Genomic DNA, 21,871 nt, shown 5'->3' on the forward strand with positions numbered 1-21,871 from the left:
GTTCTCGAGGATTCTTCTCCGTCTCCCGGCGGCTACGGCTGGTCGCTTCAACGTTGTCAAATCCAGAAAGTCAACGGGAGAAAAAAAACAACCAAACAACGGCCTTGGGGCCGCCATTGTGGGCCGCCGACATCCCATAATAAACAAGTTGATTCAACCGTTTGTGGCACTAATACTGTATAGATGCACAGGCATTACTGTATAACATGAAAAGGTTCTCTGTGAAATGCTCTGGATTTTGTGAGAAGGGGGAAAACAAAGAAATTGAGTGAGTCAGTGGATCTCACATACAGAATGTTGCAATGTTTCATCAGAATCAGCCAAACGTACAAAAAAAATGCCATTTAAGTACAAAAAATGGCCAAATAAAAAACAAGAAACACACAATTCTTGAAATAGCCATATCTACAAAAAATTGCTAAATAAAAAACTGCCAAATATACAAAAATATACAGAATATAGAAATGTGATTGCAGGATAAGTTAAGTTAAAAGCCACGGGCTGGGGCTAAGTGGCAGTATGGTTGTGGGTATAACATAAATATAGATTATATACTGTAGGGGAAGAAGAAATACATATAGTATACAATTATATTTGCATAGATAACAATGAATGAGTAGGTCTAAATTATTACAAAATTATTACAGTGGCCAATGTTATTACAGCGACTGCTACCTGAGCTTTCCATGGATTTCATTAATGTTGTCACCTTAAATATGACTTTCTAAGGACCTCAAGCCAATTCCCCATTTCTTTTCTTATTGCATTCATCCTTTTTCCAAAATTAACTTTTAAGAAGTTCATTAAGCACCAACTACCGTATGACCTTTTTCATAGGTTATTGGGATGTACATATGTAAGAACATACATATTTTGTTAGACACTTGGTCACAGGCGATCGCCGTCACTCACCTAGCGAAACTAATTTCACAAATAATAATCATCCATGCTCTTTATGGAAACAATGGAGTAATTAAGACTGCGAGGACGAGTGCTGGATGGAGATATTTGGGCAGAGCAGAGGAGCTGGCGTGTCGCCATGGCTACAAGGAGCTGCTGCTAGACGTCAAAACGCAAAAACACAAATTGGCAGCGGAGTGGACACGCCGGGTTATCAGCCTGCGTGAAGTGGACACATTGACAAAGTGCTGTGGTGCTGCTCGTGGCTCCTGGGTAGGAGGGCTGAATGCATTTATTATTATAGTTAATGTGTAATTTTATCAAGAATAAAATCAAGAGCACCAAATTAAATCTTTTTTGCCAAAAACACAGCCAAATAAAAGGACAGATATAGCCAAATGTACAAAAAAATAGTTAAGTTAAGAGAAAAATGGCAATCTATGCACAGGATAAGTAAAGTTAAAAGGCAGTGACACACACTGGTTTATAGCCTGCGTGAAGTGGACATGTTGACAAAGTTCTGTATTGGATTTAACTGGCTGAAAGCATTTAACTGCAGTTCATGTACATAGAATATAATTTAGAAGATTGTTAAGATTGGAAAGCTAAAATATTGACAGCTAATGGTCAGTGTATAAGTGTTTTTACCCCCAAATAAACCTCGCAACAGGCTTGAACGGAAGCATAATTCATTCACTTGAGAGAAAAAAAAAAAATCACTATGTTTTATTTAATGAACAAAATACGTTTCTTGCTAGTTCGGAAAAAAATTCCCGCCTAAGTAATATAGATGGTGTTGTTATTAGTTTGTCGACTTTGCGCAGGAACCTCTGGACGTTGGGGTTGTCCAGGCGGACGGCCCGTCCTGACCTACTGGACACGGCGGTGTTTCTCCGGAATCAGTTGAACCAATAGGGCATGCTGCTTCACGGATGTAAGATGATGCATCGGAAATGCATTAGAGCTTCTCGCAGGATCAAAAACCTGCTCTGTTGGGTGGTTCTGCTCTGTTTTTACGGGCAGACATTTTTCTTTTTATGAAACCATATCTCATTAATTCGGAAAAACAAGGTAAATGTTTTTTCCCTCAAGTGAATGCATTTCGCTTCCATGAGCTCGCACCGGAGAGAAATGCTCTTTCAATTTTAAATGTTTTGATTACAGAGAAGAGATGTGTGCATGAAGTTAAAAAAAAGAACTGCAAATTGACATTTCCTGCACAAAGAGTGTTAAAACAAAAAAATAATAAACGCAAGTTGTATTTGCAATTTCTTTTTGTGGCTCCACAAACTGTTCAAACTGTCATTTAAGGATGAGAGCTTAGCAGCGATGTGCTGCACGCTCCATTGACAACTTATTTTTCCAGTTGTTTTTGGCATATTGCCTGTCTATAATAACAAAAAAAAAATTAAATGAGAACACTAATCTGTCTGTTTTCCATTACAAAAAAACCCCAAAACCCTTAGAGCATTGAGGACATTTTTCTGACATTAAGGCTTTGATTCGGTATCACTGTCCTGTCTAAAGGCTCCTTTCTTTCCTTCTGTTTAACAAAGCACAGTAAACTAAACAGGATAAACCATCAAATAACGTCGAATAAAAGAGCTGTTTACATATAATCCCATATGGGTAATTATGAGATTAATACACCAATCCGAGAAGCAAGTGCTGCCAAAAAAATGTAAAAAAAAAAAAGCAGCCAGGGTATTTTATGCCATGGGTTTTTCCACATAAAATCAAATTTATTTATTTAAAGTAAAATAAAAATATGTGATGCCGGTCTTTTCCAAACCTCCAGAGGATGATTTGTCATTGTTATTCAGCACTCGCTCACCTCCACTTAAAACATGATCCTCCTGGATTTTAATTAAGCAGCGAGGAGCCTCCCAGGTCTCCGCACATTGATTTATCCAACACTTCTGCCTCTTACTACGGATGGATATACACACAGGGAACTTATTCTTATTTCGTTGTGAAGAAAATACACATTTTTAAATAATATAAAAGACTCACGGAACATGAACGCTGATGTACTCCGATATAATGTCATGTTTCTATCCATACACTATAGTACAAGCACATGATCAATTCCCCCAAGATGAAGAAAGTAAATAACATGTTGTGTGTCAAAATGTTTCCCATTCATGGTGAAACAGTGTTCAGAAACACAATCGCAATTCAAAACCAACGAACCCAACCTATCAAAACAAGTCTATTGAGACAGTTTGTATCTTGAGTGTCTTTTTCACGTCATTTTTTTAGCAAATAATATTCGCAAAAAAAAAAAAAAAAAGACAAGAGGTTTGGACCCTGGACACATCGTTAAAATTGGATCGTAACAATGTGTCCAGTGTCCAAAGCTCTGAATAAACATGAATATATTTTTTACATTCAGCTCATATTCGGAAATGTAATGGACATAACACAGAGGAGAATAACGTTTGTTTAGAGTTTGGAAAATATCCACCAATGTACTTTTTATAGTTATTAAGGCTGACTGTTTTCAGAACATTTGAATAACATTATAAAGTAATTTGTAAAATAATTGTGTTTCAATGACTGAAATGAAAGTTCGTAATTTCCTATCCTGTAGCTCAGTAGAATCCAAACTATTACTTCTTGATCTTGTCCAGACTCAAATCAACCACAGGCACATGTTGCATGTAAAAAAACCCACCTTTAACCAATAATAATTAATACCTTAAACCCCAGAGTCATATTACTCATTCAGTCATTGACATTTCATGGACAGTAGCCAGGTTTTTTTTCTTCTTAGCCTTAAGTAATATGCAATATGATCCAGTGCCCATGTGAACAATTACGGCCTTGTTTAAAAAAAGAAATAACGACCAAATTGTATTCTATGGAAAAAAAATCAAGTTACAGGGTGATTGAGGCACGAATCAAAGGTATAAAGAAATCCAACCTATGATTTGGTTATGATTAAGGGCGGCCAGGGTCAGAAAAGCCTCTTTAAATGCTGGTGATTTTGGGATGGAGGGTTTAAAGGCAAAAAAAAAAAAAAAAAAGTAATTCCTCATAATAACAAACACAAAGAGCCACTAAAGGTAAATGTCAAGCAGTCGTCCAAAACACGGCAACGGTCATGTTGTTCTAAACTCCAAAAATGAAAGCGATATTACAGAAGGTCTGTATGTCAATGTCACCAGGAACAGCCACTTCATATTTAAACTTTTTTCTTTTGTTTTTTTCTTTTCTGGCGATGCAGATCGGGCCGTAACGCAGCTTCCAACCTACAGGGGAGCTGTGGGAATGCCACTTTCCTCTCATCAGCAGGAAACAAAATAAAAAATACACGTGCCGAGCTTTGCTTTTTTTTAAGGAAGGATGTATAGTTTTACGTAACATTTTTCCGTCTGGGTACAGTGGCGAAATTGGCGAATTTGGCGCCCCCACAGTTTCTGAGTGAAATCTCACTGTCGTAAAACTTGGTCCGGTGTCGAAAACAATATTTTTTACCCGACACATTTGAACCTCATCTGTCACATTTCAAGAACGGTCTATTTTACAAACGCAAATATAACGTACACCTAGGTAATAGGGGCCCTTGCACGGACATTTTCGCTTCAGCGGGCGCTCAATAGCCGTGGACTGGGCGCGGGGATCAGCCCCCTGCTACCGGTGTAGGTACCAGATGTGCTCGGCCAGGCGGATCGGCTCGCCCGCGGGAGTCAGAGGGTGAAGCAAACCCCGGGGCGCAATGATGCGATGGGAGGCATTACAGTACAAATCTTGAAATCTTAAGACTTAGACCGAAGGACTAAAAGAGAAGTTCAGATTGAAATATTTGAATAAATCCGGGGTCCGCAATGACCAATTTACCACGAAAAGTACCACTAGCAACATGATTAATAAACCTACATACTGTGCTGTACTGTGTGGCAACAAAAACAGGTGAGCATTTTTTTAAGATCCTTCTAAGAATGAAAGAATGATAACAAAGTCATTTGATCGGAGAACAGTAACATTTTCTAAGACCCTTCTCTACAGCCTCCATTACTTACATGCACAACAGAATTACATTATTTCCCTTGTTCTCGCTGCGTGGTTAGATAGACATGAGGAAGACGTGAGTTTGAGCATTAGAAACGCCATTGGTTTGAGCATTTAGTACAGAATTATTTTGGAAAAGACCCAGACAGTACGACAGAAACCTGCAAAAGGAAAACTACTTTTGAAAGTTGTGTCCCTCATGTTTAATGACAAACAAAATGTTCAACCCAGACACTCGAAACCAAATCTTTCTGTCTGAGTCTGATCCAAAAAATAAACCCTGGCGAGAGGTAAATAATGAATAATGATAAATAATGTTGAAGACCAAGGCTCCTGAGATTGGGATAAAATCTTTGACCCTCATGCCAAAGAAGAATTTCTTTGTCATGAGGGTCAAAACTGCTCCGTGACTCTACTCACGAGGCCAAACTGTAGTGAACTTAGCTTGTGGTTAAATAGATTTAAATTCATCCATTTGGATTTGAAACTGGAACTTCAGTCTCTATAACTAGTTTACCCAGGATATTTTTTTGGCAAATCCCGGAACATTATCATTCATTACTTATTTATACATCTATATTTGTCGATTTGACAAACAAACAAATTTAATTTAGTCATGGGCAGAGTCGTGGGCTTGGTAGGAAAAGGTGGATGATGCAGAGAGGTTTGTGTGAAAAGGGGGAAAAGAAGAGATGGAGGAGAAGGACAACCAGCTGCTCCTTCTCCCCCTGGGACTGAAAGGAGGTGGAGAACAAGGCGTCATCAGCGAAAAACGTCATCTGAAGAATCACATCCTGATCTAAATTGAACACGAACTATATTGAGGGATATTTCTCAGGAATAACTGAGTATATTATGAGTCATACAATATTCATACTAATCATATTAATGTGTGTCTTTACATCTACACAATCACGGCCCTGCAGGGTGTGGACGTCACGTTTCCAAATCGGGTCACGTGTGTTTATGATGCAGCATTTAGGGCCATGGTTAAAAAACTGCATCCAAAGGGATCTCAGGATGGAACTAGGAGACTAATACCTTAATGAATAACATTATCCCACGTGCACCAAAGATCAATTTCCATCAACAAGTCAACACAAGAGAGCACGTAACTAAACTCACGTTTTTGTTTGTTCGTCATTTATTAGGTAAAGAATATTTGGAAAACTAAAACAAAATAATTAAATAAATAAATAAATAATAATTCAATACAGAAAAATAATTACAAAATAAAACATACATAAATTGATTATTTCCAACCGAGTAAAGGGCAATTCTGTTTCAACACAAGAGTGTTTATTTATTTTTTTACTGAGGGAGGTTTGTACACCTGCCTGCTGGCGTTGTCAACCCTTAACGCCTGGTGGAATATTACATTTTCCTACTGCACGAGGGAGCGAGTGCTGTCAAAAAAAAAAACGAATAATGTACAATATAAACATTGAGACGCATTATATAGTGCAAACACTCACATCCCTTCTCCCCCAAAGAGCAGTAATGAGGAACAAATTCCCAAGCAATACATTAAATGAAAGTGTATAAATGACTCAGAGGCTGCTTTTCTCTGCAAAGACACAGCTTAAATATGGCAATATTTTCCTACTTTCAGGCAGGGCTTAATTTGCATGTGTTTACTGAATGCAAAGTTATTTTTGAAGCCCTAATAGAATTAATTTACTTGCTAAAATGTACTGCTCGGGGAGCGGAGAGGCCAAATTAAATAGTCCTAAAAGCTGCAGGAACGACAAGCAGCCGCAGATAAGAGCAAGGTCATTATGATTAGAAAATAATATACAGGACGGCATCAGGCGGACGACATTTGGAACCAGGCTCCTTAAAGGAGCTGGGGGCTTATGGCAAGAAAGTCAAGTTGGAAAGGAAAAACAGCTCGATAAGTTGATACAGTCCCAGAATCCAGGAAGAATTACATAGTGGACCCAGAAAAAAAGCAAAATGGCTTTAAGAAATAAATGTCCGAACATCAAGGCTCACAAAACAGAAACGACTGACTGGTACTTTGGAAAATTGCAAGAGTTGTGTTACCTTTCCTTTCATCAGTCAGATAGGATGAAGTCTTGAGATAAAAACAGATAACTACACTTCATCATGGACGGAAAACAATATAAATTTGGGCTTTGATTTGTCGAGGGACAATTTCTGCTCGAGCTGAGAAAAACATACCAAAAAGCTCAAAGCTAGGAGGCTTGTTTTAGTGATGACCACCAAGGAAAAGTATGCCTCAGAATAAAACTTATAATAAAAAGGCAGGACTTTAATTTATAAGTGATAATACATCAGGTTGTATATTGTAATATAGTCTTGTCTTGTGGAAACTTTTTCCATTCCATTTAAAGCAATGTTTCCTACACCAATGACTTAAAAATACTTTGACTCAACTCAAAACTCCAACTCAAGAAAGCATCATAAAACCTTGATTAGTAACCATAAAAATAATATATGGAGACCAGCATTATTGCATGTTTATTGGCATACAAGTGGTATTTTGAAAGGTCACGGTTAAGAGACTGCAATATTTTAAATGCAAGACATGCATTTACTGGAGATATATGTGTCGAGGGGAAGACCCATGAGAAATCCTGTAAATTTTAAAAAGTCACGAATCTCAGAAATCCCAAAAAATGTCATCAAGCGCAAAGTTTGTGCTTTGAAACAGAAAACCAACAAACTGTGCGTTTATTTGAATTTTAATGACCAGATGCGAGTGTTAGGCACTGAAGTTTATTATTTGGGGCTGGGGAGTTAGAACACGATCTGAGACCGAAGACGCGTTTGGAAAGCAGTTTTGAGGAGCAAGAAGCCTATTTTGGAGTTACTCACAGTGAGTATGTCAAGGTCAGTAAATCTATATCCACAGAATACGGCCTTTCCAAAATTCACTTTAGAGAGGTCGGGTCACTCCAATGCCACCTTTGCAACGCTTCTGAAACACCAAGAGTAAGACCATAACTAACAACACACGGCTCCTATCTCTTTGTATGTGGAGTTATCTATATCAGACCCGTTATAACAAACTAATGCTTGTGTTGCCCAGTTTTGTTGATACCTTGTTGCCATGGCATGATGTTGATAGATTTCTACCCATTCTAAAGTGATAGAGTGCCCCATTCTCGTCCGATCTATAAGATATCCTACACTTCCTATAGCTTACATAGCAATGGTTTGGGTTTCCAAAGACACCAATGGTGAACCCATGCCGAAAATTGATTTCTTTCATTACTTTTATCTCAAGTTCTCAAGAATCTCATGTTGTTCTTTCCCACACTGTCAAATTGGACATTTAAACCCATTCCTGGGAACCAGAGCCATGTACCAGTAATTTTTCCTTCTTTGGTGATTTTTAACAAGATTTGCTTTTGATTGAGGCTCATAATAAGAATACAAACATTTATTATTGAAGAGTCTTTGATTCTTTGGGAGAAAAATCCTATCCGAGTGTGGTTCAGAGTGTGGTTGAAAGCCATCGACCAGCTGTGAGATCCATCTATCTTACGTCCTGCAGCCCGAAAATTAACACATGAAGCCCAGACTACAGCGCTCACGCAGATTGTCAATTTGTTTGCATTGGAAGCGGATGTTAAAATCAATAAAACATCAACATTTGCATTAAGAAGAAAAAGGTGTAGCATACAGATATAGTAATCTTCTGGCATAGAAATACTAGATCTGTATTTACAAGCAAGTTGAGGATTTTAAAGCATTTTTCTTTTTTAAGTGCTTAGTTTCTACTAAGTCCATGGCTTTACTCCAAGACGTTCAAACTCACCTTTTGATGCACTGATCGCGAAATTGTTCCATGTTTGCTTTTTGAAATACTTTTTCACTTTTATTGAGCAGGAGTACACTATAAAGGGACGGTTAAGTTCCACTGTGTTTGGCTTTGCAGGTTTAAACAGCATGGACATGGTGTGGCTGCACATGTCATCAATAAAGGGCACTGTAGAGTCACGTATTCTGCCTAAATAGTGAGCTTCATTTCGCTTTCAGCTGAATGTTTTGTCAATATTTTTTGGTGGCCAAATATATCCGTGCATTGTCTCTAGTTTTCAAAATGTACAGCCTGAAACATTAGAAATTAGTCGTTAGTTTAATTTGAAAAAAAAAAAAAATAGTTTTAATTAGAAGCTGCATTTTGCATTACCTGCCACATGCATGACCTAGATAAGTGGTGCCTGAAGACAGATTAATGGATTTTGCATGAACAAATGTTGGATTCTTTAACAGTCTCCTCCAGTATTTTTGATTTATTTACTGTTTTTCTATAGCATTCCCTTCTATACATTAATGTCAAATCTCTTACTAGAAACTGCACTTGGTAACACTTACTCCCCAATGAAATAAAACCATATCTTCGCACTCATCCTAAGATTATACTTATCCAGGTCTATTGAGCGGGGCAACTGTTTATCATTTTCGAGTGAGGGCGGAGGAGAAAAACCCTCGACCTCAAAACCTGTTTGAGAAGTCGCTATGTACACTTTGGCTCTCCATTATTGATGCTAGCATTAGCTGCAAATGCTGGTGGGAAGCGTCTTCATCAGCGTATCACTGGTTGCCTTGTAATGTTGAATTAATAACTTCGTGTTTCACTGAGAGCCAGTAGTGCTAGCTGTTTGCTGGCCCCCCTGCTACAGGAACAACCATTGTAAACCTTTTCAAATGGACATTTCCATACGTTGCACCATGTTTCTTCATCACCTGAACCTCGTGAGACTAATCTCTAAGCTGTGTAATAGGCGTGTTGAACGTGATCGGGACACGTCCTGGATGTTTGGACGCGCGATCACCTCCTCGGGGTCGCAGCCTCTCAGCCCTGCAGCCTTTCAGCGCAGACCCCGCCCCCACATTTAAAGTTCTGTTTGGATATGTTTGGATTGCGCGTGATGAAATGGCACCAGCTGTGTACACTGGAGGAACTGGCTGCGAACACATCTTAACCCCTTCCACGCCCTCCAAACGGGAGGAAACACGACCAACTAACACGGGGCACAGAGCGGCCCCGTGTTAGTTGGTTCCTTAATTCGGCTTCTTTGCTTTTCCCCCTGCAAAACAACCTATGTGTTGAAAAGCATGCGTTTAAAAAGCTCCAACACCATCCAAAACTATTCGCTAACCCAGCTTCTGCTACACTTCCACACATCCTACCTCCCTTCATCAAGTGCGACCATCGTCCTAATCATCTCTTTTTACAACGCACTTATCCCCCACCCAAATCACCCGATGAGTGGACAATAAAAACGCGGAGTACACGTTTTCGTTTAATGAATCCTTCACTTTATCTCTTTTAGCAGTTTTTGTTTTTTTTGTCCTGCGGTGTTGGAGTTTGACCCGCCAAAATGAAAGCTCTGATCTCTTAGATCAATGTTAAAAAGATTCTTTGAATATTTTTCTCAATATGTTATACAACCACATAACTGACCTGTAGCCCGATAAAGTGTTGTTTTTCTTTCCAGCAATTGAAAAGTTACAGAAAATTCTCCACGTTTTAATTAAGGGCGTGACCCCTTTTGGTGCCGCACGTTTGGATCTCCGCTTGGAAAACCTTAGAATTACTTTTTTATAATAATGAAGTACATTACAAGTGGTACAGTTAGAATATGCCATCAGTCACTTCACCTCGTGTCATTCATGGAAGGCTAAATTAAAGTGCATATATTGCCTTATAAGATTAACGATAATAAATATTTTAACCTTATTTTAACCTTGACATCACTGCATATATGTATGAAAGTATGTATATGTATGTGATGAATAAACCTCTTGAATCTTAACATGTACCACATTGCCATAGCAAAAGAAGATTCATTTCCTGAGAACATTCATTAAAAAGGCCCCTGGGTTTATTGTCCCACATATCTCTCCGCGTCTTGATGTTTCAATTACCGAAATGAAAACTAAAATACCTACACATGAGCTCATGTCGTTATTTGAGCCTTTTTCAGAGCAGAGAGGCAGCCCTTGTAAATTCCACTGACTACAACCACATGTGCTCTCAACTGCAGCCAAGCGGCCATCAATACCTCCAGCCATTATCCCAGAATATACTGGAGGGGTTTTTTTTAAGTACCGACCAATAAGTGACATGATGGAGACTAATAAGAAAACACAGCGAACATGTTTTGTAATTCATATGAAAGGCAGAATATGACACATCTGAACATCAACCAACTCTATTAAATATAGAATAAAAAGGTCCAGGAGGTGTTATTCATCGTGCTTAATGGTGGTTTTAATAAAAAGGGGAGCTGTGTTCAGTGACACTATATCCTAGCAAACCACTAGTTTAACATGTGTTGTTATCGTTATTCAGCTGTTATCATATCCAAACACAGGCACAAACATTGGGAACGACTGCTCTACCTAATGCAGTTAGGAACATTCATTTGAGCATTTTGGTCAAATGTAAAGGAATCTCCGGTGTTTCAAAGTGCATCTGGTCCCTTCTCGTCTCAGCTGTCATCACAATTAAAACATTTCTTGCAACAGCGTTTTGTGACGACGCAGCATTTTTTGGAAAAGTCTTAGAAACGTGGAGAGGGGGACACAGGAGGACGTTTTCAGCCTGTTTGCAGAAGCTCATTGACAGAAGTGATGGTTGGTGTCTTTGGGATGGGTCAACACGACAGAGTGTTTTCTTTAAGGAGGGGTGGGGGGGTGGGGGTGGAAATGTGCACCACACCACGCTGCCTCAATTCAATCCAATGTTTATTTGGGAGGTAATAGCTACAACGTTCCATTTGCTGAGCAGGAAAACACTTTGTTCATTAGCATGTACCCCCTGACCCCCACTCCACTGATGATGCATATTGGGAGAAGAATGAAATAAGCCACTCCTCGGATCTCTACCTCTCTCTCTCTCTGTCAACCTGGGAAATTAATGAGCGTCCATAAGATTGTGATTATATTCTTAGGGCAATGCAGCGCAGTTTTGCTGGTGTTGATGATGAAGACATGATGAAATTCGGAACACATGGCAACTAGTTATCCACACGACAAAGAGCTGATGAAACAGAGAGATGGAGCGGGTAACTGGGTTTTTCGGAGGGGGCGGGTAGGGCAAACACAACTGCACCACAGGGGTAAATCATTTGGAGGATAAGGAAGGGTGGTGGTGGTGGTGGTGGTGGGGGGGGGGGGCGGGGGACATCTGTGCGCGTGGAGCGTTGATGTGCACAGTGCATGACAAAACTTTGATGCAATTTCTGTGAATTTCTCTCCAGCCACAGTTGAGGAGACTCGTGCACGATGAGCTTTGGACCAAAAGTTTTGCGTCATACTTTCACCGTCAAAGATAGTGTAGTAGTAGCAGCAGATAGTATTCCGTTTTATTTGTTTTGTCAGACCGTCAGGCTTTTTCCTTATTTTTTATTTCTTTACGCCAATCGCTTGTGACTCTGACTTGCACTTCTGCACAAGTACAAGATAAAAATTCTGACCGCAGGATTCAATATCGGGGAATGTGCATCCGTCGTCACCGGCGGTCCCAGAGCGAAATGGGAACAGCGGCTGCATCTACCTGTGGAGGCTTTAAGTATTTAACACTTAAGTTAACTGTCTCAGCTGGACACGAGCCAGGAAACTCGGAGCGCCACCCCCCCCAAAAAGCCAGAGCCACGGCACGGCGGTTAATGATCTCACTCTGTGCACTTGATGCAGTGGGTTGTCGGTACACTGAGGTGCTCGTCTAAGTGGACATGGATCTGAGTTGGTCAGCAGCCTTGACACAATGAGCCCAGTCACTGTGAATGGACGGGGAGGGGGTGGGAGGGGCGTAGTGGACAGCTGCTGGAGGAGTTGCAACCGGCGGAGAACGGGGATTACAGCCGAGATTACAGATTATGGGGGGTGATCGATCGGGGACATAAACAAAACGCGTCAACGCGGCAATGGCGTTCCCCCCCCAATAACCCGCGCGGAGGGGAGGGTTTCCCCGCATTGAAATGGGGGGACTCGGTGAGGAGGGGAAAGTGGGATAATTGAACTAAAGGGAAAAGTGGACTTCGCATCCGCGGGCTGTGGAATTAACCTGAAACACTCGGTTCAATCCTCGATATTTTTTATTTATCATATATATTTTTTTGCACGTTTTAAAGGCAGCCCGGGCTAGTTTTAAAGGTGCGTTTGTCTGCTGTTACAATAACCCGCCACTGATGTTTGGGAACACGGACGGGAGCGAGCCTTACTACGGGTTTATACACCACGGTCCACGTCGGTGGAGGTGCCCACGGGTCCAAATCAACGCATGCGAGTGGGACAGACACACACAAAGAAGTGACCGGGAACCGCCGCCGGACGGCGAAGGCGCCGTTTCCACAGGGACCCCACGGGGGGAGCCGACCGCTCACCTTGTTGAAGTTGTAGTAGCCCAGGCAGTGGGCGAAGTCCAGGTTGGCTGGGTCCCCTGGAATAGAATTCCCAGTGGCCGTGGGGTAAAACCTTACATCCATGGTGTTCCGCGGCGAGCAGGCGCGGAGACCGGCTTTTTGTGGCTGCGGAGTGGGGGGAAAACGATGCTGGACCCCGGGTCCGGAGAGCGGAGGAGGAGGGGGTGGGGGTGGTGGGGTTGGGGGGGGGGTGGCAGGGAGGGGGAGAGGAGGGGGGGTGGGGTGGGTGGGTGGGGGGGGGGGCGTGTTTTTCTTTGTGATAATAAGTTTGAATATTCCGCTTCTTCTAGATCTCCATGGCGACCGTCCTCGTCTCGGGAGCCCCGCGCCGCGTCCGCGCTGCTGCGCCCCCCCCGGCCGCGGCGAGCTTAAATCTCCCCAAGTTGGAAAAGTAAAGTCGGAGCTGGAGCGTCCGAGACAAAGTCCAAAAAAAGATATTTAAAAAACAAAAAACAACAAAAAAAAACAACAACAAAAAACGTCAAACCTCGGGAGGGTGTTGTGGCGCGCGCGGGCCTTTTCCACCGGTATCAGTGTTTAGTTTGTGCTCTTTTATTTGAGTTGAGCGTGCGTGTGTGTGTGCGTGTGCGTGTGTGTGTGTGTGTGTGTGTGTGTGTGCGTGTGCGTGCGTGTGTTGTGGTGCTTGGGGTAAAGCGCGTCGTTCCGCCTCTGGCTCCGCGCGCCGGAATGACGAACAAGGCGATGTGGTGCGGGATAGGCCACGCCCCCAAACACCAGAAGCCCCTCCCACTCCCCCAGGGACTCGCGTGGTAATAAAGATGAATTTGGATTATAATGGGGAACAAGTACTCTAATCCGATACCTAAGTAGGAGCATAAATACTATTTATAAATATGAAGTTGTATATACTGTATAGGCACAGAAAAAAAAATATATATATACTGCATATACTTTTGCTGATATTGACATATTTTTAATCCTATTTTTTCTTACAGTCTTTGCATATTGTATATATTTTTCAGCTTGAGATCATATTATTCTTGTAGTAGTAATAATAATAAATATAGCCTCAGGCAGCAATAGTAAACACAATTAAGCAAAATGAAAATAACAACTCGGCTTCTACTACTGTGCTACTACTTCTACAAATAATAATAATAACAACAATAATTCTAATAAATATAGCTGCAGGCAGCAATACACGGGGTCCAGTTTAGTTGTGTTGGATACTTAATACAGTTCTCCGGATTCTGTGCAATGTAGCGCAAGTTACACTTTTTCGATTTTCACGACCACCCAGAGATGAACCATCAATTTTTACATCATTGGTTCATGATGTCACAAAGTGACTGTTCTCAATGTAATGCCAATGTTCTTCAAGTCTCAGTGAGTTTGTTTAGTTTAATCAACATTTCCTGGTACAAATGTAGATCGGTGTGAATCAAACTCGGACGACAACACGTATGAAACATGTACAATATCAACTGGTTGGAAACATGTTACATAAACATTTCATGTTGTTGTTTATCACTTAATGTTTTATCAATATTTTTATCTTCTGAACTTAAATCTGCATTTTCAATATGATCAGTGCATGTAGATTTATTGTTGTTTGTTGTCTTTGGATGTTCTTCAATTTTGGAAAGAGGGTTATTCCATTCATTGTTCAATTCAACATCCTTATACCACTTGTATTGTATTGTATTGTATTGTATTCTCAAATACGCCAACGTCTACTTACAGCCTTTTTTTGACATCTGGAACAATAACAAAAACAAACTTTGTCACTACTATACATAACAATAATAGTAAATACATATTATTTCCTAAACATGAAACATACACGTCAGTTTTAATTAGTGCTCCACTGTATTTTTTTTCTTTTAAGAATCTACGACTGGAAAACACACTATCCAGTTGAATAGATGACTTGTCTGTATTGTAATGCAGAAAACATTTATCTAACTTTAACATTAATTTGGTATTGGAATTATTATGGAGGATTTTGTCAAGACTTAACACCTTCTGCCTTTGGATTTAAGTTTTCTAAGTTTAGCTGTAGGAAACTGTTTATACATGACGTTTCATTAAAACAACCGTTTACTTTTTTACTTTAAACCAAACTTTGTCATTGTTATAACCTACCTTGTTGTGTGTAAGTACATGTGCAGTGTCAGTGATGGAAGGTGACGTTGTGTCTCGACTGCATAAATTTGGACGTATTTACGCAGGTTCACGTGATTACGGAGGTTAACATAGTATTCTAGCATACGTCATTTTAGCGGTGACTTTTTTATTGAATTACATTTTCAATAAGTTTCATTTACATGAAATACAAAAAACCTTGTGGTATTTCTGTGAGTTATTAGCGTGGCATGGCTTCTATTTTTCAGACGGCTCGCTGGATCTTGAACGCATCATTCAGTCGTACATTCGAGTGGATTCGATTCGACGTGGTCACGAGTTTTTGTTGACAAATTTTTTTTCTCTGATTTTTCATTAATTCGGCAAAGTAATGGGGGCCAAAGAGATTAAATATCAGTCAAACAGATCTACTGACATCTACCATGTAAGAAGGTACATAATTATATATACCTACAAACACATCATTTGTGATCTCTAACCACTGTGAGTGGTGAGTCTGCACATTCTAAATCAGTGGCATGTCAGTCAAGCACAACCAGCTGAATACTTGGGGTCAAATTTGTTCGCTTTTTCACCAACATCTGCTCCGTATGTAGATCGAGTTGGATGAAGCTTGATGTCACGAGATACTTGTGACATACTTGTTTAAACGACACCTCAAACGGGTTCGTAGCCTATGTCGTTGTCGTGTTCCAGATAGTTTTAGCGGGGTTGGACACATTTTGGCTTTGAAGCCATTGGACCTCGTCTGTGATTTTGGTCAAATTTGGTGGGTTTTGCTCTGTATATGTGGATCGATTTGGATGAAACTTCAACCACTAGATGTTTGTGACATACCGCTTGAAACAAGACGTAATCTTGTTCGTGGCTTCTGTTTCCGTGTACGTGGCTTCTGTTTCAAAAAGTTTTGTTTTTTAAAATTCAGAGAATTTTCCCTGAACAATATCAATAGAGGATAATATTATTATTATTATTATTATTATTATTATTATTATTATTATTATTATGGGAAAATAAATACCACAAGAAAACTATTGTGTTAAAAGATTAAGTCTTTCATTCAACATTCAGAAAGATTAAAGCACTTAAAACTTTAAATGTAGGCTACACAAACATCCAAATATAAATAATAAGTCGTAGTGTTTCAACATCATGGCCTGTGTTGGTGTAAAAACACTTTCCATCCTTGCCATCTCGGTTGCCCTGGTGGTTTCCTATTATTGCTGGCAAGCAGACGCAACATGGAGCGGCAATCCGTAGGACCGTTTTGTTAAAAAAAAAAAAAAAAGCCCCATATTGGATTCTTTATTAAACTGCCCTTTCATAAGAAACAGCCGTTCAATGTATTTTGCGTTCGTAGGTGCTCCTCGTATGTGCTGTTTGAATGCAGAAATCAGACACACGCAAGGAGTGAAAGGAGAAATAAGTGAGTTTGACAGACAGCGTGGCTGGTTGTGGTGTGTAAACAGTTGATATGGATGACATCAGGCCTGCAGAATATTACTGGTTCACTTATGTAGGCCTATATGTACTGTATAGGTAGGTACTTTTTACTGAGTTATTTATTCATTGCTAAGACCTTTGGAAGATCTTTAAAAAAATCAATCAAATACAAGTACGAGACGAGAGCGACTCGGCTTCACGCTGCAGCCCAATCTCTGGCGGTGTGACCCCAGCATTACAGTAAACAGCGACGCTTTAAAGGTTTTACTTTCCGCCGGTGGATACGTGACTTACACCCCAAGCTCCACTTTGTTTTGGCACTTTGCGAAGTATCTTGACACTCTGACCGAAGAAACTTTGAGAGAAGCCGATTCCGTCGGCAGAGTCAGCACTTCATGCCGACGAAGGGAATGGCCTTTTTTGTACCCTGAGATAACCAGACTCCGGTGGTATCTCAGTGTGGTGGAATCCCAGTGCCCAAAAAACGACCAACATTATTTTTTTGACAAAATGTTTACCAAAGCAAAAATGCAATATTGTAAGCCCAGCCTCTTTTTTTTTCAAGTAGCTCTGAGCCAATGTCTCTCTCAGACTTGTACCAAATTGAATCAGAAGCAGCATCATATTGTGCCGGTGTCCCTCTGGGTCGGCTGCTTGAAGCTGGAATTTCCAGGGTGACGAGAGTGTTTTAAACAAATAGAATGTACTTCACATTGGACTGCGCTGGAAAGAAGGTAATCTTTTAAAAAAGAGACCTAAGTCCTTGAATGACTGAATGAAGCGTCTTTCGTGCGGATTCATTTACTGATGAAAACACAGGATTTCTTTTGAAAAAGGAAGGGAAGAAGAAGCAGAATCTGAACCTTCACACCTGCCGTGCCTGCTCCCCCGTGACCCGTGCCCCTTGTGCGAGCGTGGTCTCCCCTTATTTTCCTTTTTCTGTGTGAGTGCGAGTGTTTGGTAGTTTTTTTGGTCCGTCTCTCGTTTCCCTTTGTCTCTATCCTCCGCTCAGGTCCTGGTTCCACAACCTGAAGATGGTCAGCGATCAGGCCTGTTACACTCAGAGTACAGCGGCGGCCAGAAATGAGTGACCCTGCATAAAAGCGCCGCTGTTCCCTTCCCCTGGTGCCAGGTCGACGAGGTTGACTACCAACTACCTTCCACGCTTGAAAGCCTCCCTGTTCTGATCCCGTGTTTGCTGATCCCGTGATACCTGTCCCGGCTCTTCCAGTCCGTCCTGCTCCTGTTTGTTTGCTACCAGCTTCCTCTGCAAGCCTCTCTGCCCGCTCTTCCTGGATACATCTTAACCTGTACTGTACTGGAACCTGTCTGAGCCTGTAGTAAACTCTGTTAAAACTTGTCTGCCTCCCGTGTCTGTATGTGGGTTCTAATGCCAGTAGACATCCTGACAGAAACAGTACGTGGTGGATATATAGTAAACACTATATATTAAAAACATATATAGTATATACAACGATCAGCGACAACATTAAAACCACCACTTATAACCACTAATATTGTGTAGCTCCCCTTCGTGCCGCCAAAACAGCTTTGACGAGGCATGGACTCCACAAGACCTCTGAAGGTGTCCTGTGGTATCTGGCACCAAGACGTTACCAGCAGATCCTTGAAGTCCTGGAAGTTGGGAGGTGGGGCCCCCATGGATCGGGCCTGTTGCTCCAGCACATCCCACAGATGCTGGATGGGGTCGGACCCCAACCCCGACCATCCACACGATGTAGAAGAAATGTGATTCATCAGACCAGGCCACCTTCTTCCATTGCTCCATGGTCCAGTTCTGACGCTCATGTGCCCATTGTAGGGGCTTTCGGTGGTGGACAGGGGTCAGCATGGACACTCTGACCGTCTGCAGCTACACAGTCCCATACGCAGCAAGCTGTGATGCACTGTGTGTTCTGACACCTTTCTATCACAGCAGCATTAACTTTTTCACCATTTTGTGCTACAGTAGCTCTTCTGTGGGATCGAACCAGACGGGCTGGACTTCAACTCCCCATGCACATCAATGAGCCCATACGTTCCCATGACCCTCTTGCCAGTTCACCAGTTCTCCTTCCTTGGACCACTTTTGGTAGGTACTATACACTGCATACTGGGAACACCCCACAAGACCTGTCGTCTTGGAGATGCTCTGACCCAGTCGTCTAGCATCACAATGTGCTCCCTGTCAAAGTCTCTCAGATCCTTACGCTTTTCCATTTTTCCTGCTTCCAACACATCAACTTCAAGAACTGACTGTTCACTTGCTGCCTAATATATCCCACCTCTTGACAGGTGCGATTGGAACCAGATGAGCAATTTTATTCACTTCACCTGTCAGTGGTTTTAATGTTGTGGCTGATCGGTGTACATATAACATTTAAAATGTGTAACCTTTCATATGGATATTGTTTTACATCGCAGTTAAATCTCATATGATAGAAGCATATTGCAGCATAGATAGATGGATAACCAAACCGATTTAGATAGATGGATAGATAGACAGACAGACAGACGGATAGATAGATAGACATGTAGATATAGTGACGCTGTAGATAGAAACGTCAGGTTTCGCACACACACAAGCATAAGAAAGCGCTGCCTTCACACTCCTACTACACACAGACACGCCCACCTAATCAAATCCCATTCACACTGGCATGTACGGAGACATCACACACACACACACACACACACACACACACACCGAGGGGCCACATAAGTGGATTTCATAACATTTCCAATTCACTTTGATTATTGGATGTTTGGTTTCATGCGCGACACAGCGAGGGAGACGTGACTATTTTGCCGCGTGTTTGTCGTTGTTATTCATTTCATTTCTGTCCTTTGATGGTGTTTCTGTGTGTGTTGCACGGACGGTGATCAGAATTAATTTCCTCTCTGACACTTGGGTGTCGGTGTCTCTCCGCCAGATGAATTACACTTGGCCACCGCGTGTCATTTCCTCTCGAGCGACGTTGCCAAAAAAAAAAAGGAAAAAGGAAACCCAAAAACAAATGATCTTCTGTTGGCCCACGTTCAAATTCAATTAAACCAAACCTGCCAGGGTAATTATACAGAGGTACAAAAGAGAAATAAATGAGATTTGATTAATGGACCTAATACTCTCTATTTTACGCTCCCACACCTTGTATCAAGGGTTTGATTCCTTTGCAAAGTAACCGCTAGTGCCTGAAATCATCTCACCCCTGTCATAATAACTTATTGTATAGGAACGTATTATATTTTTGGACATGACCTTTTTAGTTATTCAGGGGTGTTTTTCCATTTTTATCATTTTTTGGGGGGGCATTTTTCCTTTTTATCTTTTATTTGTTCTGTTATTTTTAGGTTATATTTGTTGTTTATCATTAGGTTTAGTATACAGTATATTGCCATATATTTTTATTGTGTACAGTTTACTGCTTAGTGTATATTTTCACATTTTTGCATGTATTGCCATTTTCTTTTTCATATTTTTATTCCATTGCTTTATTTTTAGTTTGCTGTTGTTTTGATGTGAGCTGTTCAGACAATGCAATTTCCCTCTATCTCTCTATCTATCTATCTATCTATCTATCTATCTATCTCTCTATCTATCTCTCTATCTATCTAATAAAGACATGTTGTCAGGCTCAGAGCAGCTGTGACCTCCATTTGTCAGCCACCTGGAAATGCATCATCCAGATAAACTAGGTGTTTAATTTCCAAAAAGGAATGGTGTGCATTCACCCTGATACGTACGACATAGTCATTTAATATGAGGTAATCATAACAATCTAGTGGTTTAGTGTGATTCTCATCCCAGACCAAATTAAAAAAAAGTGTATTTTGTGTTTAATTTACAATGCTAAAGAGTAGCTAATTGCTGTTATTGTCATTATAATTATGCAAACACAAGCTAGAATGGAGTTAATTTTGTTTATTACAGCTTACAATAATTAGTCTTATTGTGTGTGAACAATAATATTGTGCAAATATTATTTGCTCACAACTAAGCACAAACCTCTTTGATCTCTGATCAAATATAGCCAACAAAAGTTTTGTCCATTCGACCCCGACTTGTGGTCTCCATGATACTACTACTACATGTATTACTATTTATACCATGTACTACTGTACTCCTATTCAACCACATGCTATCTTCTACCTTCCATCACTCTCTGCTTCAGAACCTTGAGAAGTGCATTCATCAGTAAATCCAGAAATGGCTAAATCACCCATGTAATACAAAATAAAACAAATTGCATAATTTGCCGAGATCAAGAAAATTAGCTTTCTCTCAAACAGCATAACATCTCTTCTCAGAAAACATAAAAAAAAAAAAAAAAGAAACATTGTTTACATGCCATTAGAAATGTAAACCAGCCAGGGCTGCAGGGCCACATGGCAGTTTGTGTTGAGCGTTAATGATCTCAACCCAAGCGCACACAGACACACACACACACACACACACACACACACACACACACACACACACACACACGGACACACACACACACACATGCACACACACACGCACACACTCATCTTTGACAAATGCATGTCTGTCACCCACTCAGAGATAGACAATAGCCTGCAGCGAGGCGCTGGGGGATAAGCATGAGTGCCTCACACTCCCCAAATCTAGAGCAGAATCTTGTGACCCACCGAACATCATTATGCATCTGCTTATTCCTTATTCCAAAGCCCTGGATACATTCATTCAAATAATAAAAATAATATGATATTACAGTAAATACATGTGTACAAAATCACCATAATGATAAGAAAAAAACGATTATTTTATTATTATTAACCATAATGATTACAATAATACTTAAGAATAATTATTAATAATTGATATTAAGAGAAATAATAATAATGATGATGAGGTTAATATTAATTCATGATTGGTGAATACTACAAGAATAATCATCTCAGAAGAACAGGTTAAAAACCTAATTACCTCGACACGGGAATCAAATCAAATGTAATCTACTCCGACCTCCTTTAACATAACG

The 21,871-nt window shown here is 40.6% G+C and overlaps 1 protein-coding gene across 1 annotated transcript in view; it reads right to left on the bottom strand.

Moving 5' to 3' along the window:
* tox3 (TOX high mobility group box family member 3) overlaps positions 1-13,391 on the bottom strand; it is a 42,359-nt gene extending 28,968 nt beyond the window's left edge. Inside the window, exon 1 of the mRNA XM_079998124.1 lies at positions 13,281-13,391. Coding sequence (XP_079854250.1) covers positions 13,281-13,382 — 102 coding nt within the window. The 5' untranslated portion in view covers positions 13,383-13,391. The remainder of the gene's footprint in view (positions 1-13,280) is intronic.
* Between the last annotated feature and the right edge of the window lie 8,480 nt (positions 13,392-21,871).

The sequence above is a fragment of the Zeus faber genome, assembly GCF_960531495.2.
Source record: "Zeus faber genome assembly, chromosome: 3".
Taxonomy (NCBI): domain Eukaryota; kingdom Metazoa; phylum Chordata; class Actinopteri; order Zeiformes; family Zeidae; genus Zeus; species Zeus faber.